The sequence below is a fragment of the Dasypus novemcinctus genome, chromosome 12 (genome assembly GCF_030445035.2).
Source record: "Dasypus novemcinctus isolate mDasNov1 chromosome 12, mDasNov1.1.hap2, whole genome shotgun sequence".
In the NCBI taxonomy this organism is placed as follows: Eukaryota; Metazoa; Chordata; class Mammalia; order Cingulata; family Dasypodidae; genus Dasypus; species Dasypus novemcinctus.
Genome location: NC_080684.1, coordinates 111,399,855 through 111,421,323, shown reverse-complemented (window position 1 = coordinate 111,421,323; position 21,469 = coordinate 111,399,855). Strand labels below are relative to the sequence as shown.

The 21,469-nt window shown below is 56.1% G+C and overlaps 1 protein-coding gene across 1 annotated transcript in view; it reads left to right on the top strand.

Annotated features, from left to right (window-relative positions):
• The window catches only part of IL17REL (interleukin 17 receptor E like), a 50,882-nt gene extending 33,920 nt beyond the window's left edge, over nucleotides 1-16,962 (top strand). Inside the window, 15 exon segments of the mRNA XM_058309147.1 lie at nucleotides 10,748-10,897; nucleotides 11,032-11,141; nucleotides 11,483-11,597; nucleotides 11,770-11,814; nucleotides 12,028-12,167; nucleotides 12,249-12,320; nucleotides 12,392-12,446; nucleotides 12,851-13,014; nucleotides 13,369-13,426; nucleotides 13,528-13,694; nucleotides 13,893-13,938; nucleotides 13,941-13,972; nucleotides 14,152-14,162; nucleotides 14,164-14,204; nucleotides 16,667-16,962. Of these exon segments, the coding sequence (XP_058165130.1) occupies nucleotides 10,748-10,897; nucleotides 11,032-11,141; nucleotides 11,483-11,597; nucleotides 11,770-11,814; nucleotides 12,028-12,167; nucleotides 12,249-12,320; nucleotides 12,392-12,446; nucleotides 12,851-13,014; nucleotides 13,369-13,426; nucleotides 13,528-13,694; nucleotides 13,893-13,938; nucleotides 13,941-13,972; nucleotides 14,152-14,162; nucleotides 14,164-14,204; nucleotides 16,667-16,962 (1,502 nt within the window).
• The last annotated feature ends 4,507 nt before the right edge of the window (nucleotides 16,963-21,469 follow it).

The window sequence follows — 21,469 nt, the reverse complement described above, 5'->3', positions numbered from 1 at the left end:
TGGGGAAAGCATGCTCAGGGGTGTGGAGTTTTTCTTTTTGGAGTAATGAAATGGTTCAAAAGAGTTTTGTGGTGTTGAATGCACAACGTTGTGACTTTACTAAAATCCATTGATTATATACTTTGGATAGATCATATGGTGTGATAATATATCTCAATAAAAATGCTTAATAAAGAATTGAGCAGGGAAACGGACTTTGGCCCAGTGGTTAGGGCGTCCGTCTACCATATGGGAGGTCCGCGGTTCAAACCCCGGGCCTCCTTGACCCGTGTGGAGCTGGCCATGCGCAGCGCTGATGCGCGCAAGGAGTGCCGTGCCACTCAAGGGTGTCCCCCGCGTGGGGGAGCCCCACGCGCAAGGAGTGCGCCCGTGAGGAAAGCCGCCCAGCGTGAAAAGAAAGAGCAGCCTGCCCAGGAATGGCGCCACCCACACTTCCCGTGCCGCTGACGACAACAGAAGCGGACAAAGAAACAAGACGCAGCAAATAGACACCAAGAACAGACAACCAGGGGAGGGGGGGAAATTAAATAAATAAATAAAATAAAAAAATAAAAAAAATAAAAAAATAAAAAAAAAAAGAATTGAGCAAGAATAGCCAGAAATAGTAGCTATGTACAGCAGGGGAAACAGAGAGATTAAAGAGGTAAAGAGTTTCTTATTTGTCTCTTATTATTATTATTGAAATAATGAAAATGCTTTAATAATGATTTAAATGATGAATGCACAATTATGTTATTATACAAAATACCATTGATTGTACACTTGGGATGAATTGTATGCTTTATTAATATGTACCAATAAAATTGATTTGTTTAAAAAAATAAAAAGGTTCTACTTACAATGGGTCTACATCCACAGGAATGTATTAAATTTAAGAACTTTTCTTTCTAGGGTCACACAGCTTCACACCACTACAGTGGTATTATTTCTTCCTAAAACCTTTGGTTTCATTGATTTTCTCTATAGATTTTCTGGTTTCTATTTCATTGGTTTCTACTCTGATTTTTATCATTTTCTTTCTTCTGCCTTCTTTGGGATTCATTTGCTCTTCTTTTTCTAGTTTCTTTTTTTTTCCATGTGTTTTTTGCCTTTTATATTTCTTCTCTGGACAAATGTCTATTCAAGTCTTGACCATTTTTTAACTGAGTCATTTGTCTTTTTATTGTTGAGTTGTAACATCTCTTTATATATCTTGGGTATTAAACCCTTATCTGATATGTGATTTCAAAATATTTTCTCCCATTGAGTGGGCTGCCTTCTCACCCTTCTGACAAAGTCCTGGGAAGTGCAAAAGTGTTTAATTTTGAGGAGGTACCAAGTATCTATTTTTTCTTTTGCTGCATGTGCTTTGGGTGTAAGATCCAAGAAACCACCACCTACCACAAGTTTTTTAAGATGTTTCCCTACATTTTCTTCTAGTAGTTTTATGGTCCTAGCTTTTATATTTGTGTCTCTGATCCATTTTGAGTTGATTCTTGTATAGGGAGTGAGATACGGGTCCTCTTTCATTCTTTTGGTTATAGATGTCTAATTGTCCCAGCAACATTTATTGAACAGACTGTTTTGTTGTCCTGTTAACATGGACTTGGTAGGTTTGTTTTTTTGTTCTCAATTGATCATATAGGTGAAGGTTTATTTCTGGATTCTCAATTCTATTCCACTGATTGATGTGTCTATCTTTATGCCAGTACCATGCTGTTTGACCACTGTAGCTTTGTAATATGTTTCAAGATCAGGCAGTGAAATTCCTCCCATATTGCTCTTCTTTTTCAGAATGCTTTTGGCTATTCAGGTATACTTTCCCTTCCAAATGAATTTGGTAATTACCTTTTCTAACTCTGTAAAATAGACTGTTGGAATTTTTATTGGTATCGCATTGAATCTATAAATCAGTTTGGGTAAGATTGACATCTTCGTGATATTTATTCTTTCAATCCATGAATACAAAATGTCTTTCCATTTGTTTAGGTCTTTTTAAAAAATTTTTCCTTTAGCACTCTTTTGTAGTTTTCTGCATATAGGTCCAGTACTTCTTTGGTTAAATGAATTCCTAGGTATTTGAGACTCTTTGTTACTATTATAAATGGAATTTTCCCCCTTTTTCCTCCTCAGATTGTTCACTACTAGTGTACAAAAACATTACTGATTTTTGCATGTGATCTTGTATACTGCCACTTTGCTGAACTCATTTATTAGCTCAAATAGCTTTGTCATGGATACTTCAGAATTTTCTAAATACAGGATCATGTCATCTGCAAACAATGAGAAATTTACTTCCTCTTTTCCTATTTGGATGCCTTTAATTTTTTTTCTTGTCTAATTGCCCTACCTAGAACTTCTAGTACAATGTTGAATAACAATGGTGACAGTGGGCATCCTTGTCTCACTCCTGATCTTAGAGGAAAAGCTTTCAATTTTTCCTCATTGAACACGATGTTGGCTGTGGGTTTTTCATATATGCCTTTTATCATACTGAGGAATTTTCCTCCTATTCCTATCTTTTGAAGTGTTTTTATCAAACAAGAATGCTGGATTTTGTCAAATTCCATTTCTGCATCAATTGAGATGATCGTGTGTTTTTTTCCCTTCAATTTGTTAATGTGGTGTATTACATTGATTGATTTCCTTATGTTGAATCAGCCTTGCATACCAGGAATAAATCCCACTTGGTCATGATGTGCAAGTCTTTTGATATGCTGTTGGATTTCATTTGCAGGTATTTTGTTGAGAATTTTTGTATCTATGTTCATTAGAGAGATTGGTCTATAATTTTCTTGTTGTATCTTTATATGGCTTTGGTATTAGGGTGATATTGTCTTCATAAAATGTGTTGGGTAATTTTCCCTCCTCTTCAATTTTTTGGGAGAGTTTAAAAAGGATTGGTGTTAACTCTTTTCAAAATGCTTGGTGGAATTCACTTGTGAAGACATCTGGTCCTGGACTTTTCTTTGCTGTGAGATTTTTGATGATGGATTCAATCTCTTTAAATGTGATTGGTTTGTTAAGTTCTTGTATTTCTTGTAGCGTCAGTGTAGGTTGGTTGTGCATTTCTAGGAACTTGTCCATTTTATCTAGGTTTCTAGTTTGTTGGTATATAGTTTCTCATAATATCCTCTTATGATTCTTTTTATTTCTGTGGAGTTAGTTGTAACTTCCCCCTTTCATTTCAGATTGTATGTCTTTGCATCTTCTCTCTTTTTTTCTGTGTTAGACTAGCTAGGGGTTGTCAATTTTATTGATCTTCTCAAAGAACCAGCTTTTGGTTTTGTTGATTTTCTCTATTGTTTTTTTGTTTTCAATTTCATTTATTTCGGCTCTAATCTTTATTATTTCTTTCCTTCTGCTTGCTTTGGGGATTGGTTTGCTGTTCTTTTTCTAGTTTCTCTAGTTGTTCAGTTAAGTCTTTGAGTTTAGCTCTTTCTTCTTTTTTAATATCGGCGTTTAGGGCTAGGCATTTCCCCCTCAAGACTGCCTTCACTGTATCCCATCAGTTTTGATACATTGTGTTCTTGTTTTCATTTGTCTCAACATATTTACTGATTTCACTTGCAATTTCTTCTTTACCCACTGATTATTTAGGAGTGTGTTTTTCAGCCTCCACACATTTGCAAATTTGCTTTTTTCCTATTACTGATTTCCAGTTTCATTCCATTATGATCTGAGAAGGTGCTTTGTATAATTTTAATCTTTTTGTATTTATAGAGAGCTGCACTGTACCCCAACATGTGGTCTATGCTGGAGAAAGATCCATGGGCACTTGAGAAGAATACTAACCAGCTGAGTTTGGATGCAGCGTTCTATATATCTGTTAAGTCTAACTCATGAATTGTACTGTTCAAGTTCTCTGTTTCCTTGTTGATCTTCTGTCTAGTTGTTCTATCTCATGATGTCAGTGGGGTGTTGAAGTCTCCAAGGAGTTTTGTAGAGATGTCTATTCTCACTTCAGTTTTGCCAGTTTGTGTCATGTATTTTGGGGCACCCTGGTTAGGTGCATAGATATTTATAACTTTTATATCTTCCTGGTGGATTGTCCCTTTTATTAATACATAAAGGCCTTCTATATCTCTTATAATTTTATTGCATTTAAAGTCAGTTTTGTCTAATAGTAGTATTGCTACCTTTGCTCTTTTTTGGTTACTATTTGTGTGGAGTATCTTTTTCCAACCTTTCACTTTCAGCTGGTTTGTATCCCAGGGTCTAAGTGAGTTTCTTGTAAGCAGCATATTTCATGGCTCATGTTTTTTTAATCCATTCTATCAGTCTGTATCTTTTAATTCTGTCAGCCTGTATCTTTTGATTGGGGAGTTTAACCCATTCACTTTCCATGGTATTACTATAAATGCATTATTTACTTCCACCATTTTGTTTTTTGTTTTTCTTATGTCATATCATATTTTTGTCTGCCTTTGTACTCTTTTGGTTATCCTTTCTCTATTCTGTCTTCTATTCTCTCCTTCCAGCCTCTCTTTTCTGTCTTTTTCTTTCAAGTTCTAAGGCTTCCTTTAATATTTCCTGCAAAGGTGGATTCTCTTTTGCAAAATCTCTTAGTTGCTGTTTGTTTGTGAATATTTTATATTCACCTTCATATCTGAAGGACAATTTTGCTAGATAAAGAATCCTCAGCTGGCAGGTTTTCTCTTTCAGTATCCTAATTGTATCATACCACTGTCTTCTCACATCCATGGTTTCTGAAGAGAAATCCGCACTAAGTCTTACTCTGCATCCCTTGTATGTGATGGTTTGCTTCTCCCTTGCTGCGCTGAGAATTTTCTCTTTATCTTTGACATTTGACATTCTGAGTAGTATGTGTCTCGGGGTAGGTCTATTCTGATTTATTTTGATCGGGGTACAGTGCACTTCTTGGACATATAAATTCATTTCTTTTATGAGAATTGGGAAATTTTCAGCTATTATTTCCTCAAATACTCTTACTTTTTTCTTCCCTTCTCCTTCTGGAACTCCCATGACAAATGTTGTTGTGTTTCATGTTGTCATTCAACTCACGAGGCCTTGCTCAATTTTTTACATTCTTTTCTCTCTTCAATTTCAGCTGTTCTGTCTTCAGTATCATTTACTCTTTCTTCTACTATTTAGTCTGCTGTTATATGCGTCTAATGTATTTTTTTTATCTCACCTATTGTGTCTTTCATTCCCATGAACTCTGTTACTTTTCAGGATTTCAAAATCTTCTTTGTGCTTGCTCAATGTCTTCTTAATGTCACTTATTTCCTTATCATATTGTCTTTCAACTCATTAATTTGGTTTTGGAAATTTGTGCACATCTCGCTAATTAGTTCTGTCAAATCCTGTGTCTCTTCAGGGCCTTTGATATATTTCTTTTCTTGGGTCATGTCTTCCATTTTCTTAGTATGGCTCATAATTTTTTGCTAATTAGGATGTAGTTTACTCAGATACTCAATTTCTTTCTCCTTTGTAGGGATTTAGTGGTGGGAGGCTGTGTGTTACACTGCTTTTTGATTCTTGGCTTGACCTGGATTGTTAGGATTGTCTCAGCTAGTTGCTCACAAGTGGGCTCTGGACCCAGGAATTGGTTGCAGAAAGGTTTCCTAGGGCTTTGGAAAGACGCTATAAAGGCAGGCAAAAGCCTCTCCTTATTTTTAATTTTTTCACATGCGCTTCCTTGGTCTGCCAGCAGATGGTGCTCTTTGGCAGCTCTCAGTTCAATGTCTATCAGAGCATTTGTTGCAACACAGACTGATGAGTGTGCTGGAGCTTCCTGCCTGGAGGTAGGAGCCTTGAGATTTAAACTTTCTAGAGCCAGTTCTCCAGCCTTCTCTGGCAGCCCCCTCCCTTTTCCTGTGTAGGAAACATTTCCACTCCCCTCTGAGTTCTCAACAATCAGTCCTGCTTAGTAGAAGGAGATCGGGAGGGTTGTGTATCTTTAGCCCCTTGCAGGCTCCCAAGATAAACAATGGCGCAGCCCCACCGGGCCGGAAGGGCCCCTGGACACAGCAGACCTGATCTGAGGGTCAGAAGCTGAGTAGCCTCAGGCTGTGTCCTCTCCCCCCTTTCCTGGGCTGGTGGATCCCTGGGGCTAGAAATCTAAAGTGTCTTTAGCGTGGGGGACGGTGCCAGCAGCTGCAGCCCGTGATTTCAACTCAGTTCTGTCCTCACGATTCCCCTCCTTTGCCCCTTTCTCCTCTGGGTGGTGTCCAGCCTTCGCCTGGTGTCCCAAACCCTAGAAGATCTTTTTCTAGGCTGATTCAGTCTATCCTTGAGCTACTTTCTGGAGAAGAGAGTCCTCCTGTGTCTTTCTAAGTCCGCCATTTTCCCAGAACCTCATCTACTTTTAATTTTCTCATGTGTGTTTCCTTGGTCTCTTTTTCTAGTTTCTTAAGGTGTAAACTGAAGTCATTGATTCGAGAACTTTCTTCTTTTCTAATAAGGGAGTTTAGTGCAATAAATTCCCCCCTAGATACTAGTTTAATGGCATCCAAAAAATTTTTATGTTGTCTTTTCATTTTTACTCAGTTTAAAGAAGTTTCTAATTTTTCTTTTGATTTCTTTTTTGACACACGGGTTACTTAGACTTGTGTTTCGTTTATAAATATTGAGAAATTTTCTAGAAATATTTAGAAATCTCCTAGAAAAACTTTTGTTATTCATGTCTAGTTTAATTCCACTGTGGTCAGAGATAATGCTAGGTATTGATCTGAAGCATTTTAAATTTATTTGAGACTGGTTTATGCGACCAGCATACGGGCTATTTTGGTAATAGTCCGCGTGCACTTGAAAAGAACTTGTCCTCTGCTGTTGCTGGGTGGAGTGCTCTACAGAGGTCACTTGGGTCAAGTGGGCGGTTGTGTTGTTCAGGTCTATTCCAGCCATCTGGAATTCTGCCTATCTGTCCCACCAATGATTAAGAAAAGGGTATTGAAGTTTCCAACTATAATTGCAGATTTTTTAATTTCTCTTTGTAGTTTTATCAGTTTTGTTTCTTGTGATTTGAAGCTCTGTATTAAGTGTAAAAATTTAGGATTTGTTATGTCCTTGTGATGACTTGACCCCTATATTATTATGAAATGACTATCTTTATCCCTGGTAATATTATTGGCTTTGAAATCTATGTTGTCTGGTACTAATATACCACTGTAGCCTTCTTTTCATTAATATTAGCATACCATATCTTTTCCCACACTTGTCCTTTTACTTTTAATGAAACCATATCTTTTTCCACACTTGTCCTTTTACTTTTAATGAATTGGTGACTTTATAGTGTGTGTTTCTTATAGACAGTATTTATTTCTTTGTTTGTTTGTTTTTAAATACCGGGATTGAACCCGGGACCTAGTGCATGGGAAGCAGGTGCTCAACCACTGAGCTACACATGCACAAGCAGCATTTAGATAAGCCTTGCTTTTTTATATGAATCTGAAAATCTCTCCCTTTGACTGTGATAATAAACATTTACATTTAATATGATTATTAATATAGTTAGGTTTAAATATAGTTGATATTTGTTTTCTATTTGTTCAGCTGTTCATTAACTTTTTCCTCTTTTTCTGTCTTACTTTGGATTAACTGAATATTTTTTTCTGATTCCATTTTATCTCCTTTGTTGACTTGTTGCCTCAAACTCTTTGTTACTTTGGCGGTTGCTTCAGGGTTTATAGTATACATCTTTAACTTATCATCGCCACCCTCAAGTGGTAATATACCATTCACGCATAGTCAAAGCCCTGTACTGTAATATACTCCCACTTCTTCCATTCTGGGCCTTTGTGCTATGGTAGTCATACCTTCTCCTTTTACATATATTCTAAACCTCACACTACATTGTTACTGTTTTTGCTTAAATAGTAGTTCTCTTTTAAGCAGATAATAAGAAAATACCTTGCATATTTCCTCATGTAGTTACCATATCTGGTACTTTGTTCTTTTGATATCATTTCATCTGGTTTCATTTTCTTTCTCCCAGAAGGACTTTCGTTTACTTTTTTGTGGTGTGCACCTTCTGGTGACAAATTCTTTCAGCTTTTGTTGCTACAAAAGTCTTTCCCCTCTCATTGTCAGTGGTTTTCACGTGGTATAGAATCCTAAATTGATGGGCTTTGTCTTTCAGTGTTTTACAGGTGTTGAACTCAGCTTCTCACTTGCTTTGTTTCCAACAAGAGATTTGCCACTATCCTGTCTTTCCTCTCTATGTGACATGTCTGTTAGCCTCTGGCTGCTCTTCACATTTTCTCTTTATCATTAGTTTTGAGCAAATTGGTTATGATGTAACTTAGTGTGATTGTCTTCATGTATCTTATACTTAGCTCATTGAATTTCTTGGATATGCGAGTTTATAATTTTCATCAGATTTGAAAAATTGCCTATTATTTGCTCAAAGATTTTTTTTTTTCAATCCCCCCACTCTTTCAAGGACTGCAATTATTAAACATGTGCATTAGGCCACTTGAAATTGTCACACAGCTTTCAGATGCTTAGTTCACTTATCATCATCATTATGTCATTTCTCTCTGCTTCCTTTTGGGTAGCTTCTCTTGCTATGCCATGCTATATCTTAAGGCTCTCCAAGCTTTTCTTTTGCAGTGTCTAACCTGCTATTAATCTTATCTGATGTCTTTTTCATTTCAAACATTGTAGTTTTCATCTCTAGAAGTTGGCTTTGACTCTTCTTAATATCTTACATGCCAATAATTAATTTTTTTAGCATATGGAATACAGTTCCTTATCTACTAATTCTAACACCTGTGTCTGTTTCGGTTCACTGATTTTCCTTCTCATTGTGAGTTGCACTTTCCTGATTCTTTCCATAGCTTGGAATTTTTACACACGGCAGACGTGGGTTTTGCCCTCTTGGGTGCTGGATGTAATTTTATTCCTGTAAATATTCTTTAGTCTTGTTCCAGAGCTTGGCTACGTCACTTGGACACATTTTACGTTTCGGGGGGCCTTGCCTTTAAGATGCTAGGCAGGCTGGGGCGGTGCTCGTCCCCTGAGGCCGACCCTCCTGGTACTGGACCAGTCCCCGCCACCCGCCACCCGCCACCCGTGAGGGTTTCCGGTGTGGTTGGGAAAAGGGCCTCTTCCCCGCCCCACGAGTGAGTGTCGAATTCTGCCCCCAAATCCTTCGGGGGGTCCTTCCCTGCCTCTGGTCGTCTCCGCGCGTGCTGACCGCGTGCTGACCGCGGGAGGGAGACCCAGCGAAGCCCGGAGCCCCTGCCTGGCGCTCTCCTCTCCTGAGCTGTGCAAGACTCCAGCTTGGTCTCGACTCGACCCCCTCTCCTGCCGGGCTCCTCCTGGTTCCCCAGCTCCGCTCGCTGCCTGGAAAGCCCCGAGGTTGACTCCCATTCCTTGGGGACCACTGCCTTCATTTTGTCTGGTCTTCCTGGCTATTTTGGGCAGGAGGATAAAGCCCGTCCCTGACCCCTGTTCGAGTACCCTGGTCACAGCGGGGGTTATCTGAGGGGGCTCTCCTTCCCGTTGGCCTGGGCAGACTCTCAGTTCCCACTGCCCCTCCGAGCCTGCGGTCGGCACCCAAGCACCAGGACGCCAGGGGCACTTTGGCCGTGCCACTGCCTCACCTTCGATGGAGCAGGTGCATCCAGGGCAAACTGCCTTCCGGGGGAGTCTCCCATCACCCCACTTGTGTCTCAGCTGGAGAACGGCCCTGGGTGGGACCTGATCTTGACGAACTACAGCCTGTGTCCCACAGTCCTGGGAGGCCACGGCCCTTGGCCCCTCAAGACACAGCCCGCCTCGGCTTCTGGCTGCTTGGGCCTTGGGTGGCATCTCCTTCTGCAGGGAGTAGTGCGTCATTTTCCTCTGCTTTCCCTTACTTGCACTTTAACCATCTCCCCTGCTCTTAAAGGTGGTCTCTCCTCCCTGCACAGGCAGGTCCACTGGGTCCTCTCCCTTCCCCTCGAGCTCTGGCCGCAACCGTGATTTCCGAGTCTATTTCCTGGAGTTTGCCTTGGGGTCCCCTGTGTAGAAGACACTAAGTGATTTCCAGGCCCCCCTGAAGCACCCGCCGAGCACACAGCTCATCCACCTTCCGGTGTCTGGGGTGCATCGCCCCACCTGGGGGCTCTCCCCCCACTTCTCCTGGTCCTGGGGCCCTTTTGCTTTGCTCTCCCACACACCCCAAAGCCACGACTCCCCGGGGCCCATGGTCGGTGCTTGGCTCCTGTGGACAAGCCACAGCCGGGCCTGCCCCTCGGCCCTGCGTGCAGCAGGGACGGGACCACCGCCCCCAAGGAGCTCAGCCCCCAGGGCTGCGTGGAGCCCATGGGCTCCTCCAGGGCCCGCCTGCCAGCCTGGACGAGCAGAGGCCTGAGCTAACACCAAGCTGCCCTGCGTGGCGTGGCCTGGCCACAGCTGCCCGCTCCGTGGGCAGGGCACTTGAGGACAGTCCTACCTGCATGGAGCAGCCGCCTGCCTGTGGACAGAGCTGCCGGGACCTCAGGGCCACACCCAGTGCCCCCAGCAGGGCCTGCGCCGGCCTCTTCGTGGCTTGATTAGAAACGGGAGTGGAGGGGCTTGCCCGGTGGGTGGGCTCCTCTGTCCCCTGGCTGGCCAGGGGCTGACCTGCCTTCTGGTGTCTAACGGAGCGGGCTCAGGTGGGCCTGCTACTTCCAGGTGGCTGGTCCCGCAGTGGGTTGGGGCCACATGGTGTGATGGGACCCCTCCCCAGGCTGAGCAGCCCCCAGGGCCCTGTCCCTCGCCCACCGACAAAGCCTTAGCTGGCCCCCTCCCTGCACTCTCCTCTCCCCCTCCCCAGGGAACATTGCCAGCAGCTTCTGCCAGGCGCCCCCCACGCACGTGTCCAGCGCGGTCCTGGAGGCCCTGGCGCTGTCCACCGCCATGAAGTGCGGCGCAGCCGGTGGCTGCTCCCTGCTCCTGCGGGTGCGCGCGGCGCTCAGGCTGCTCGGTGAGGGCGGGGTGGGGGGCGACACCGAATCCTCCCCGCGAGGGGGAGGGGCCGCTCGCTGCACTAAAGGGGTGGGCGTGGGGGGCGCCCTGGCCCTGCTCTGACCTCAGCCTGGCCGCGGCCTCCCTCCCCAGAGCGCCTGCGCGGCCTGGAGGTCTGCTCCACGCGCCTCGACACCCGGGAGACCCAGTGCCAGCGCGTGTGGGTCCCCAGGGCCTCGCGCAGGCCGCGGGTGGGGCAGCAGGTGAGCGACGGCCCTCCCCGCGGCCTCCCCCTCCCCCCACTGCTCACCCTGCGGTCTCCCCCCTTCTCCTCAAGACCCTCCCCCGCGGCCTGCCCCCACGGCCCTCACCTCCACACCCTGCTCCCCACGTTCTCCCCCCACAGCCCCTGCCACTCCCCCCACAGCCCCGCCCCGGCCTCAGCAGCAGCTTCTCGCACACTGGTCGCCTCTGTCCCCTTCCCGGGGCCCTGCCACCCACAGCCAGGAGAACGGGCGACCCCTCCTCCTGGCCCCCAGACCCACTGAGGCGCCCTGGTCCCTGGGGGTGGGCCCAGGCCCCCGCCCTGACACCTGCACCGCAGCTCCAGGTGCGCCTGGACTGCTTCGAGGTGAGCGCGGCCCAGCTCCTCCACGTCACCCTGAGGACCACCCCCCACTTCTGCGGGGTCCAGCTGGAGCAGATGTACCGCGTGGAAGGTGGGCGCCTCTGGGGCCGGCGGGCAAAGTTCTGGGGCCTGGCTGGGGCTCTGGACAGCTGCCTGCGCGCGTTTTGGCCCCACCTGGGGTCACGCCTGCCCCCACCCCCACCCCTAACCCCTCCGCGCCCCGGGGGGCGCTCCAGGCCCCCCTGCACCTCTCGCAATTGCAGGCTGCGAGGAGGAGGACGTGGGGAGGCACGTGGCCGACTGCTCCGGTGAGTGCCCCTGGCTGAGGCCACCAGCCCACCGCCCCGCCCCTCCCTTCCTCCGCGGGGCGAACGCTGGAGCGTCCTCAGGGGAGTCACGGCCCTGGCCTCACAGGACAGGTGGGGCCCGGGGCCCTGGGCCCTGGGCCCTTGACCCCTGCGTCGCAGCCACAGACCCCCCGTGGGCCCTTGCCACCACCAGCCCCCCCCCCCCCCCCGCAGCCGGGAAGCTCGTCTACCGGGTGAACCGCAGCCGCAAGGCCTTCGACGTCCTGGTGCCCGGCGCCCCCGGGCGCCCCGACTACTTCGTGCGGCTCTGCCTGCGGAGGCACAGCTGCGAGGACGCGGGCCCCCTGGTGCGGGTGAGCGCCGCCCCCTCCGCGACCCCGGCCGTCCGCTGCCCCGCGCCCACCGCCCAGGCCTCAGCCCTGTCCCCGCTGCAGGTGCCGTCGAGCGGGGTCTCCCGGCAGGTGTCTCTGCCCTACAGCCGGGAGCTGCCGTGCCTGTGCCTGGAGGTGAGCGGGGCGGGGGCTGGGGGCGGGGGCGGGCGGTGGGCGGGTCCCTTGCTGACCCCGCCCCTCCCCAGGGCTGGTCGGCGACCCCCGACGCGGTGCGGAGTCGGATCTGCCCCTTTGAAGACGGCAAGTGCTGGGCGCAGCCTGGGGCGCCCTCCACCCCCCGGAGTTGGGGACGCGCTCAGCGGGCGCTGGGGGCGCGGGCGGGGTAGGGGCTGCCCCAGGGGGGGGGGGCAGCCTGCTCTGCGCGAGCGCCCCGCGTGGCAGCACCTGTGCACGGGTGTGCGCGGGCTCGCGTGTGTGCGTAGGTGCGCGTGAGCCCAGGCTTGTCCCTCGGGGGTACGGGCGGGTCCCCTGCTCTGGGCCCTGCTCGACGCACCCCCCACGCCCACGCGCCCACGGAGCCCGGGACAGAGCTCCCGGGCCCAGCAGGGAAGGGCTCCCACGTCCCAGGATCGCGACCCTAGCGGGGTGGGGGCCGGCTCGGGTGGGCCCCCGGCTGACCGGTGCCCGGCGCAGGGTCCCCGCAGACCTGGAGGCGCCGTGGGACGCCGTCCGCTACCACCCCGGCAGCCGGGCGCTGAGCTGGGAGCCCGCCTGCCCCGCGCGCGGCCGCCTGAGCCTGTGCTGGCGCCCGGGGCCTGGGGCGCAGTGCCGCGAGCTGGAGCACACGGCGCGGCCGGCGCGGGCCGGGGTGAGTGTCCCGAGAGGGCTCGGGGGGCTCGGGACGGCCGTGCCCTGACCGGAGCCCCCTCAGGTGCAGTACCCACTGGTGGACACACAGCCCCAGCTCTGCCTGAAGGTGAGTCGCCCCCTGCCCCCAGTGGGGGTGGCGAGGAGCTAGAGGGCTGGGGGGGCAGGAGCTGCGGGCGCCCGCCCCGCGCCTTGCCCAGCCCTGGAGCCAGCTGAGGACCCCGCGGCCCTGGGGGCGCCCTCCTGGTCAGAGCTGGGCAGAGCTGGGGCGCCGGCGAGGGGAAGCTGCCCCAGAGAGGCGCGGAGGGCGCCAGCCCCTCCCGGCGCCCCTCTCCCCGCGCCCCTCTCCCCGCAGTTCTCCAGCCGTCTGCGCTCTTGGGTGTGGTGCCCCTTCGCGGGCCGGCGCTTCCAAGGTGAGCGCAGGCGGGGCGCGGGCGGGGAGGCCGGGCCTGGGCGCTGCCCGCGAGATGCCCCTCCGTCCCGCTCCGACGCCCCGGCCCCCTCCCGCCCGCAGCCTGGAGGATGACGGCGCAGCAGCCGGCGCCGTCGCAGGGCCTGCCCGGCGCCGCCTTCTCCTCCCCCAGCCCCGCCCGCTTCCAGGAGCGCCTGTGTCACGGGCCAGGGACCGGGCCGCCCGCCTGTGGCAGCCCGCTGCCCGCCACGCCCGGCCCCCCGGCCTCAGTGAGCAGGGTGGGGGGAGGCCATCGCTTCCCTGCGGCCCCCCACCTCCCACCCGGCGCGGGGAGGGGTCGAGTGGGCGGGCCCTCCCTCCTGGCACCGAGAGGGCCCTGGCCAGCGCGTGGCACACACCTGTGTCCACGGGGCCAGGGCCGGGGCAGCAAGGCCTTCCCGCTGCCCGCTGTCCCCTCTCTGACCCAGGGCGGCCCCGCTGAGGGCCCTGTTGGCGCCTTCATGGACCTCCCCCGGACAAGGCCTGTGCCCCCCACACCTGCCTCCAGGTGAGGGGCTGTGTGGCCCAGCTCCTCCTGCTCCCAGGCCTTGGTTTCTGGACTGGGGCACCCCACTCCCCCAAGCTGCCCCTGGAGATGCAGGGCCGGGGCTGCAGGCTGCGGCAGTGACCGTGGTGTGGGGAGCCGGCCGCGGGCAGCTGTGCTGACCCAGCCCCCCACGCCCTCAGGGCTGGAGGGCCACGCTTCTCCGTGCCCCTGCAGCTGTGCCACCTGAAGTGCAGTGAGTGGCCAGCAGGCGTCCCCGGGCCAGCGAGGGGGCGTCCTGGGGGCTGCAGGGCACGGAGGGCTGGACCCCGAGAGTCCCCTGCTGCCTGCCACCCAGCACAGTCGGGGCATGCCGAGGACCCCCCAGCCCTGGCCCGGGAGCCGAGGCCCCTCCCAGGGGCCCAGCCCGCACTCTGGGGCCCACGAGGCCCCGTCCCTGGCCCGTCCCCGAGCCCTCACCCCGCAACGTGCAGTGTGGTCCTCCCTGGCGTGTCCACCTGCCCTGACCCAGGGGCTCTGTCTGCAGCTGCCCCTGACTTGGGATGTCCCTTGGCCCACCCTCAGGGCCCCACCCATGAGACCCAGACACTGCTGCAGCCCCCAGGCCACGCTGCCCTCCATGCAGTGGGAGGGACTGGACCTTGCCCAGCGGGGGAGGGCCGGCTGCCCTGGTCAGTCCTGACGAGCTCCCTGCAGCCCAGGGCCACCGGCACTCCAGCCCGGGGCCGCAGACCCCTCTTCTCTGCTTTCCAGGGTCTCCGGCCCCCACACAGTGGAGGGGAGGGGGCTGGGGCGGGTAGCTGTGCCTCCAGGCAAGGACAGTCCCCCTCTCCCTCCCTGGCTGCCCCCCAGCAGCCCGAGGTGCCGGAGCCTCCTGAGGGACTCCAGTCCAGGTGCTGGGGGCGGGGGCAGCTCACATCTGGGACCCCAAAGCTTCTGACTGCTGAGGCCCCCCCACCGCTTGAAGTGTGGTAGCATTAGGGAAGGGAGGCTCCCCTGGCCCCAAAAGCAAGGGAGAAGGGGGCCCTTAGGGGCTCCAGCCCCTCCGGAACCTTCTGGGGGAGAACAGCATGGCCTCTGCTGGGTCCCAGACTCCCACCCCCCACAGCCCCTTGGACGCCCCGTGGACAGTCACAGCCGCCCCCTGGGTTGAAGACGAGCGCTGGCCTCCCGCCCAGATGGCTGCCCGGGCCACCCAGGGCCTCGGGGACAGGGTGTGACCTCCTCCTGCGATGAAGGACCCGGCCAAGGACCGCCGGCCTCGCCCAGAGCACCCCCAGTGCGGGTGGCCCTGCAGCCTCCTGCCTCCACCATGACCTGCTGCCCTCGAGGGCTCTGCCAAGTGCCCTGCCAAGTCCCCAGGTCCCCACCTGGCCGGGGGCCCCAGGGACCGCCCAGCCCCCTCCTCCCGCACGCCCCCCTGGACGGCCCCTCGCGGCTCGCTGCCCTGCCCTGGGCTCTGCGTTCCTGCCTCCCGCCACGACGGGCGCTGCTGCCTAAGGGTGGGCTTGTGCCCGCATGCCCCTCCCTCCAGTAAACACCTGTCACCGCAGCCTCTTCTGAGCACAGAGACCGGGCCTGCGGGGCGGTGGGGGTGGGGGGGGTCACAGGGCCCAGGCGTACCTGTGGAAATGGGGCCGTGGCCTCAGGGTGTCCCGGGACTTGGTTGTGAGCCTGGAGCCCTGGCCGGGCAGGAGTGGCCTGAGTCCAAAGCCGCTGCTGGGGTGCGGTCCCCTGGGCAATGGAAGGGGCTCCCCTCGTGACACCCCACCACCCTAAAGGCTCAGGATGACAACACCCAGGACTGGGTGGCCCCCAAATGTGTTGGGGCCTGGGACCTGCCCACGCAGAGGCTTCCCTGCCCCACGAGAGCCACCCCAGCTGTCACTGGAAGACACCCCCCCCCCGACGATGGCCAGGGAGAGTCCCACCCCTTTGTGCCCCCCAGCCTCCCTAGAAGCCCCCAGCCTCACCCCGGGGCTGGCTTAGATTCCGTCCTGGGGTGAAGACCCTCAGGTGGGGCCCCCCAGCAGCCCTGGTTGCCGCGCCCCTCCCCCCACGGCCATCCCACCAGCATTGGGTCCCCAAGAGCTCTGCAGGGAGGGCCCAGGGCCACTCAGAGCCACCGGAGTCAGCTGCAGTCAGCGTGGCGTGGTGTGACGGGGCGTCCCTGGCTCAAGTGTTCCCCAAAACGAGCAGCTGAAGCAAGAGCACCCCGGGGCTTCCCAGGGTCAAGGAGGCAGGCACCCCGGGGCTCCCGGTGCCCCACTGTGCCCCCCCGGGTCAGGGCCTCGCACGAGGGGGTGCTGGGGGAGGGTGTCCCGGCTCCGGACTCCAGGAGGAGCCAGCGGCCCCCCTGCACTGTGCGCAGACCCGGGCCCTGCCCTCACCCGGGAGGCAGGAAGGAAGTGGCAGGGGGCGCCCAGCTGACCAGGTGCGGGCTCCCCAAGTCCAGGCCATAGCCCTGGACGCCCACGGCTGGGGGAGACCGAGGCCCGAGCAGAGGCAGTGACCGTGCTGTCCCAGGAGTGAGGGGCACGGGGTGGGGAAGGCGCGCCCAGGTCTCGGCGACCCCAACGGCGCACCGACGAGCGCCCCGCTGTGAGCCGCCGCCAGGTGGCGCTCGGTGCCCAGTGCCCTGGCCAGGGACTCCGCGCCCCCAGACCAGGAGGAGGGGGCTGAGTAATTCCGGCCCAGGATTCATCCCGGATTCACACCAACCCGCGCTTAGCAGCATGAGCCTGCAGCGCCGCGTGCCACCGCCCGGCGCTCTCATCCGCCAGCGCGTGCTGGGCCCGCTGGGCTGGCGCCAGCTCCTGCCCTGCAGCCTGGGGGCCCAGGGCGGGCTACGCGGCCGAGGGGCTCTCAGCCCCCAGGGCCGGTGCTCACCCTTCCCGGAGCGGACCCTGGTGGAGGCAGCCTGCAGGCGCGGGGTTCGAGGCCAGGGTCCAGACACGAAGACTCGGGCGGGGGTCAAGGCGGGCGCGGTGTGAACAGTGGCCCCCGCGCGTGGCCGGCAGACACCTGGCGCTTTGGCCTCCGCAGCTGGAGGTGGAGCGGGGCGGCCAGGCGGGAGCGCGGCACGCAGGCGGTAGCAGGGCCCCACGGGCCCCCCGCGTCCGGGCAGGGCTTACTGAGGCTGCAAGCCTGGCTCTGGGGCCCACGCTGCAGGCCCCGTGGTGAAGGCGACATCTGAGCGGAGATGAGAAGTGGGCGAAGGAGGGAGTGGAAAATAATTAGAAATAAAGTCTCCCAATGACCGGTGAATCCTCTCATGGAGTTAGAAAATAAGGCGGTGATTGTCGAATGAAAACACTAAACCAGACCGCGTTCTTCGCTGCAGTCGGAAGGAAATCCCACCCCTTCCTTGCCGGGGCGGGCGCCCGTTCTGCGTGTGCCCCCAGCCCGCAGCACCTGCAGCCGACGGCACCCTGAGCTCCCCGGTCACTGGGTGGCCACCTGTGTTAGCGAAACACCTTTCTCCTAAGAAGTAGAACGCCCAGCGCCTGGAGTGCAGGGTCCTGCGGTTTAGTCTCCTGGCTGCTCAAGCAAGAACCTGGCGATGGTTGGTTTAATCAACGGGAATTTATTGGCTCCCGGTTTTGAGGCCAGGAGAAGCCCCAAATCAAGGCGCAAAGCATGTGATCTTGCTTTCTCCCCGAAGACGGCTCCGTGGGGCTGGCGGCCAGCGGCCTTGGCCCCGGCTTCTGTCGCCGGGCAGTGCCATGGTGCCGCCTCTCTCACCAGCGTCCTGCTGGTTTTCCGCCTCTGGTTTCCCTCCGTCTCAATTTCCCGCTGCCCGGGAAGGCCTCCGGTGACAGGCCCACGACCCCCCTGCCTCAGCCGGGCGCGCTGTGGCTGCAGTGGCTCATCCCCAGGCCCTGCTGACGAGGGGCTCACACCTGTGCCTTTCTGGGGTGGCTCCAAGGCGCAGCAGCAGCCAGTGCAAAGGCCCTGGGGTGGGCGTCTGTCTGGGGGGAGGAGGGAAGCAGGCAGGAAGCGAGAGGAGAGGAGGGACTGCAGGCAGAGAGGGGCCGCTGCAAGGAGACCCCCTGTGATGGGGCCGAGCCCGCCTTGGAGCAGCCACCCCACCCCGGTGGGCAGCGGAAAGCACCGGAGGGGACAGGGGCTGTGCGCCGGGAGGCAGAGGCAGGGAGACGGGTCAGAACTGCTGCCGGGTACAAGTGAGGCCAGGCCCCGGGAGGAGAGGGTGAGGGCTTGAAGGAGAGACGTGGGGGGGCGGGGCGCCCGGGGTGGGGGAGGGCGCGGCATCACGTGGGGTGTGGGGCACCGGAAGTGGGCGGTGAGAGACGAGGTGGGGTGGGGGCGCCCTGACCTGGGCACAGGAGAAGTGCCGGGGGGCTGGGCCTGCAGCACCCCAGGAGGGCGTGCGCCCCGCGGCTCCCGGCGTCTGGGCCCGGGTGGGGAAACCGGGGAGCGCTCGGGGCGGGGGTGGGGCTGCCCGGGCCACGCACCCAGGCCGGGGCGGGGGCGCTGGGATCGTGGGAGGGTCCCGGGTGCCTGGAGGGGGCGGGGCGGCCCGCGCAGGCGCACACCCCCTCCTCCGGGTGCCCGCGGGTGGGCGGGGGAGGGTCGCGGCTCCGGGGGTGGCCGCTGGGGCACCGGTCGGAAGGGGAGCAGCTGCGGGGGCGGACCTGGCGCCCTCCGACCCGCCTGGGCCCAGTCGGACGAGGGGCCTGCCCCCGGGGACAGGCTGGGCTTACAGGCCCTGGAGGGCAAGGCGAGGGGGCCGCGGCTGCCGCGGAGGAAGGGGCGCCCCTGGAGGGCCCGGGTGAGGGGCATAGCGCCCTTCCCGCCAGCGGGGGGAGCGGAGGCTCAGGAGCCCCCCCTCGGGTTTGGCCTTTATTTGGGGGAAAACGCCTTGGAGGACTCGCCTCTGGTTCCAGGCCCTGGGAGGGACCCCGCCCCGGCCCTCACCAAGACCCCTCCGCACCCCAGGAGGGGCCCCACTGGCCACCCAACCGAGGCTCGGGTCCTGGGGCCTGCCTTGCCATCACCCCTTCCCCCCCAGGCAGCCGGGGCGCAGGCAGAGCTGGTGGATGCGGGCCGGCCCCCTCGGCCGCACACTACCTGGGTGACCCATCCTGGCCTGGGTGGTCTCCTTCAGCGAGGGGGCGGGGCGGGCAGTGGGCAGGGCCCCCCAGCAGGGCCTCAGGGCTGCTCTTGGCGCCCCATCGGCCCCTCCCCTGCCCCCACTTCCAAGAGGAGCCGGGCCTACGTGTCTGGAGATGACCGAGGCCTAAGCCCACTGAATACCCCCCAGCCCCCTCAGCAGCCCCCCAGCTCTGCCGGTCACCCCATCTCCAAAGAGATCCCTGCGTCATTCCCTCATTTGTTTTTCCTGAGCTCCAGGGATGTCCTGTGGGGGGCAGTGGACAGTCCCTTCCCCAACGGGCAACTCTCAAACCGGACAAAACTCATGAGCCACCATCCCCCGGAACTCAAGCTGGGAGCCCTTACTCAAGAAGCGCCCCCAGGGAAGCAGACTTGGCCCAGTGGTTAGGGCGTCCGTCTACCACATGGGAGGTCCGCGGTTCAAACCCCGGGCTCTTTGACCCGTGTGGAGCTGGCCCATGCACAGTGCTGACATGTGCAAGGAGTGCCCTGCCAAGCAGGGGTGTCCCCCGCATAGGGGAGCCCCACGCAAAAGGAGTGCGCCCCGTAAGGAGAGCCACCCAGCGCAAAAGAAAGTGCAGCCTGCCAATGGCACCACACACACAGAGAGCTGATGCAGCAAGATGATGCAACAATAAGAAACACAGATTCCTGTGCCGCTGACAACAACAGAAGTGGACAAAGAAGACGCAGCAAATAGACACAGAGAACAGACAACCGGTGTGGGGGGGAGGGAGAGAAATAAATAAATCTTAAAAAAAAAAAAAGCGCCCCCAAAACTCCGGGGAAGCCCAAGGCTCCCCGCGGCTCCGCTCAGCTCCCCGGGACGGGGTGGTGGCCCCACGCACAACGGGCAGCAGCCCTGACCCAGAACAGACTGTCCGCCTGGAAGGCGGGGGCTCGGAGGCCGGCATGTGGAGAGCCGGGAGGGCCGTGGCTGGCTTGAGACCCCACGCCAGCGGTCCTGCGGCTCTTGCCCTCGTGTGCGTGTCCTCCAGCAGGGTGCCCGCGTGTGCCCCCCAAGCTCCCTCCTGCCCAACCCCCCCCCCGCGAGGCAGCCCCGCATCTGTCAGTGTAGTTTTGTTTTTTCCAGAACGTCAAAGAAATGAAGTCTAAGTAGCCCCCCTGAGTCCGCTTCCTGCAGGCGGCCCGATGCCCCTGACCGCCCGCAGCCGCCCCTGTGGGGCGCCTTCTCGGGTGCTGCGGGGGTGACGTCACCCGTGAAGCTGCCCTAGGTCAGGGTGCAGGTTTCCGTGGGAACCTAAGTGTTCGTTTCTCTGGGCCGACGCCCGGGGTGGGATCGCCTTAGGGTGTGAGAAGCGGACAGGCTGCCTCTCAGAAGGGCTGGCCCCTGCACCCAGCGCCGGTGCTTGAGGTCCGGCTCCTCGGGACCCTGGCCACAGCTGCGGTGGCCGCCGTTTCAGCCGTTCTGGTGAGTTTGGAGTGGTAGCTCGTTTTAATTTGCGTTTCCCTGATGGTTAATGTGACAGTTTGAGATTATTTTATGAATCCCAAAAAGAGAAAAGATTATTTGTAAATGAATCTCTTCTTCTGGGTGTGATACCCTTGGGTTAAATTGGCTTCAGCTGAGGGGCCCTTGATTAAATGGCCTATGTCGATCAGGGCGTTTTCTGACCGTCGGTGAGGGCTGGCTCAGGCTGAGTCCCCGCCGCTTGGTGGGTCCCGGGAACACTCACTCAGGAAGACGCACAGAGGAGAGCTGGGTCACTCTGATCCTGCCACGTGACAGAAAGGAGGCGGCTCTAGCAGCTGGAGCCCGGGGGAGTGGGCCGCCTGCCTGGCAGCTCACAGCTGGCCGTGGGAGGAGAGCCAGGCTGACGGAGGAAGCCCTGAGGGACGAGCCCCAACCGGGAGACGGTGGAAGCCGGAGGGGAGGGAGAGGCCAGCAGAGCTCGCCGCCATCTTGCTTCACGCGTGGCAGCCGACTTCCGTGAGAAAGCAGCCTTGCGTTGGACTCTTTCCTTCTTTAAAGATTTATTTATTTATTCCCCTCCCCCTTCCCCTCCTCTTCCCCTCCCCCCACACTGCTGTTTTTGCCCTCTGTGTCCATTTGCTGTGTGATCTTCTCTATTTCTGTCTTCTCATTTTTTCTCCTCTAGGATTCTCTGGGATTCGATTCTGGGGACCCTGATGTGGATAGAAGTTCCCTATCAGACCAGTTCCTGGTCTTCTTCATCTCTCTTTTGTTGCGTCATCATCTTTCTGCATGACTCACTTTTGCGGGCACTGGCTCACCGTGCGGGCACTCGGCTTGCCACGTGGGCGCTCGGCTTACCATGTGGGCACTGGCTCACAGTGCAGGCACATTTTCTCTTCTTCTTTTTCACCAGGAGGTCCCAGGGA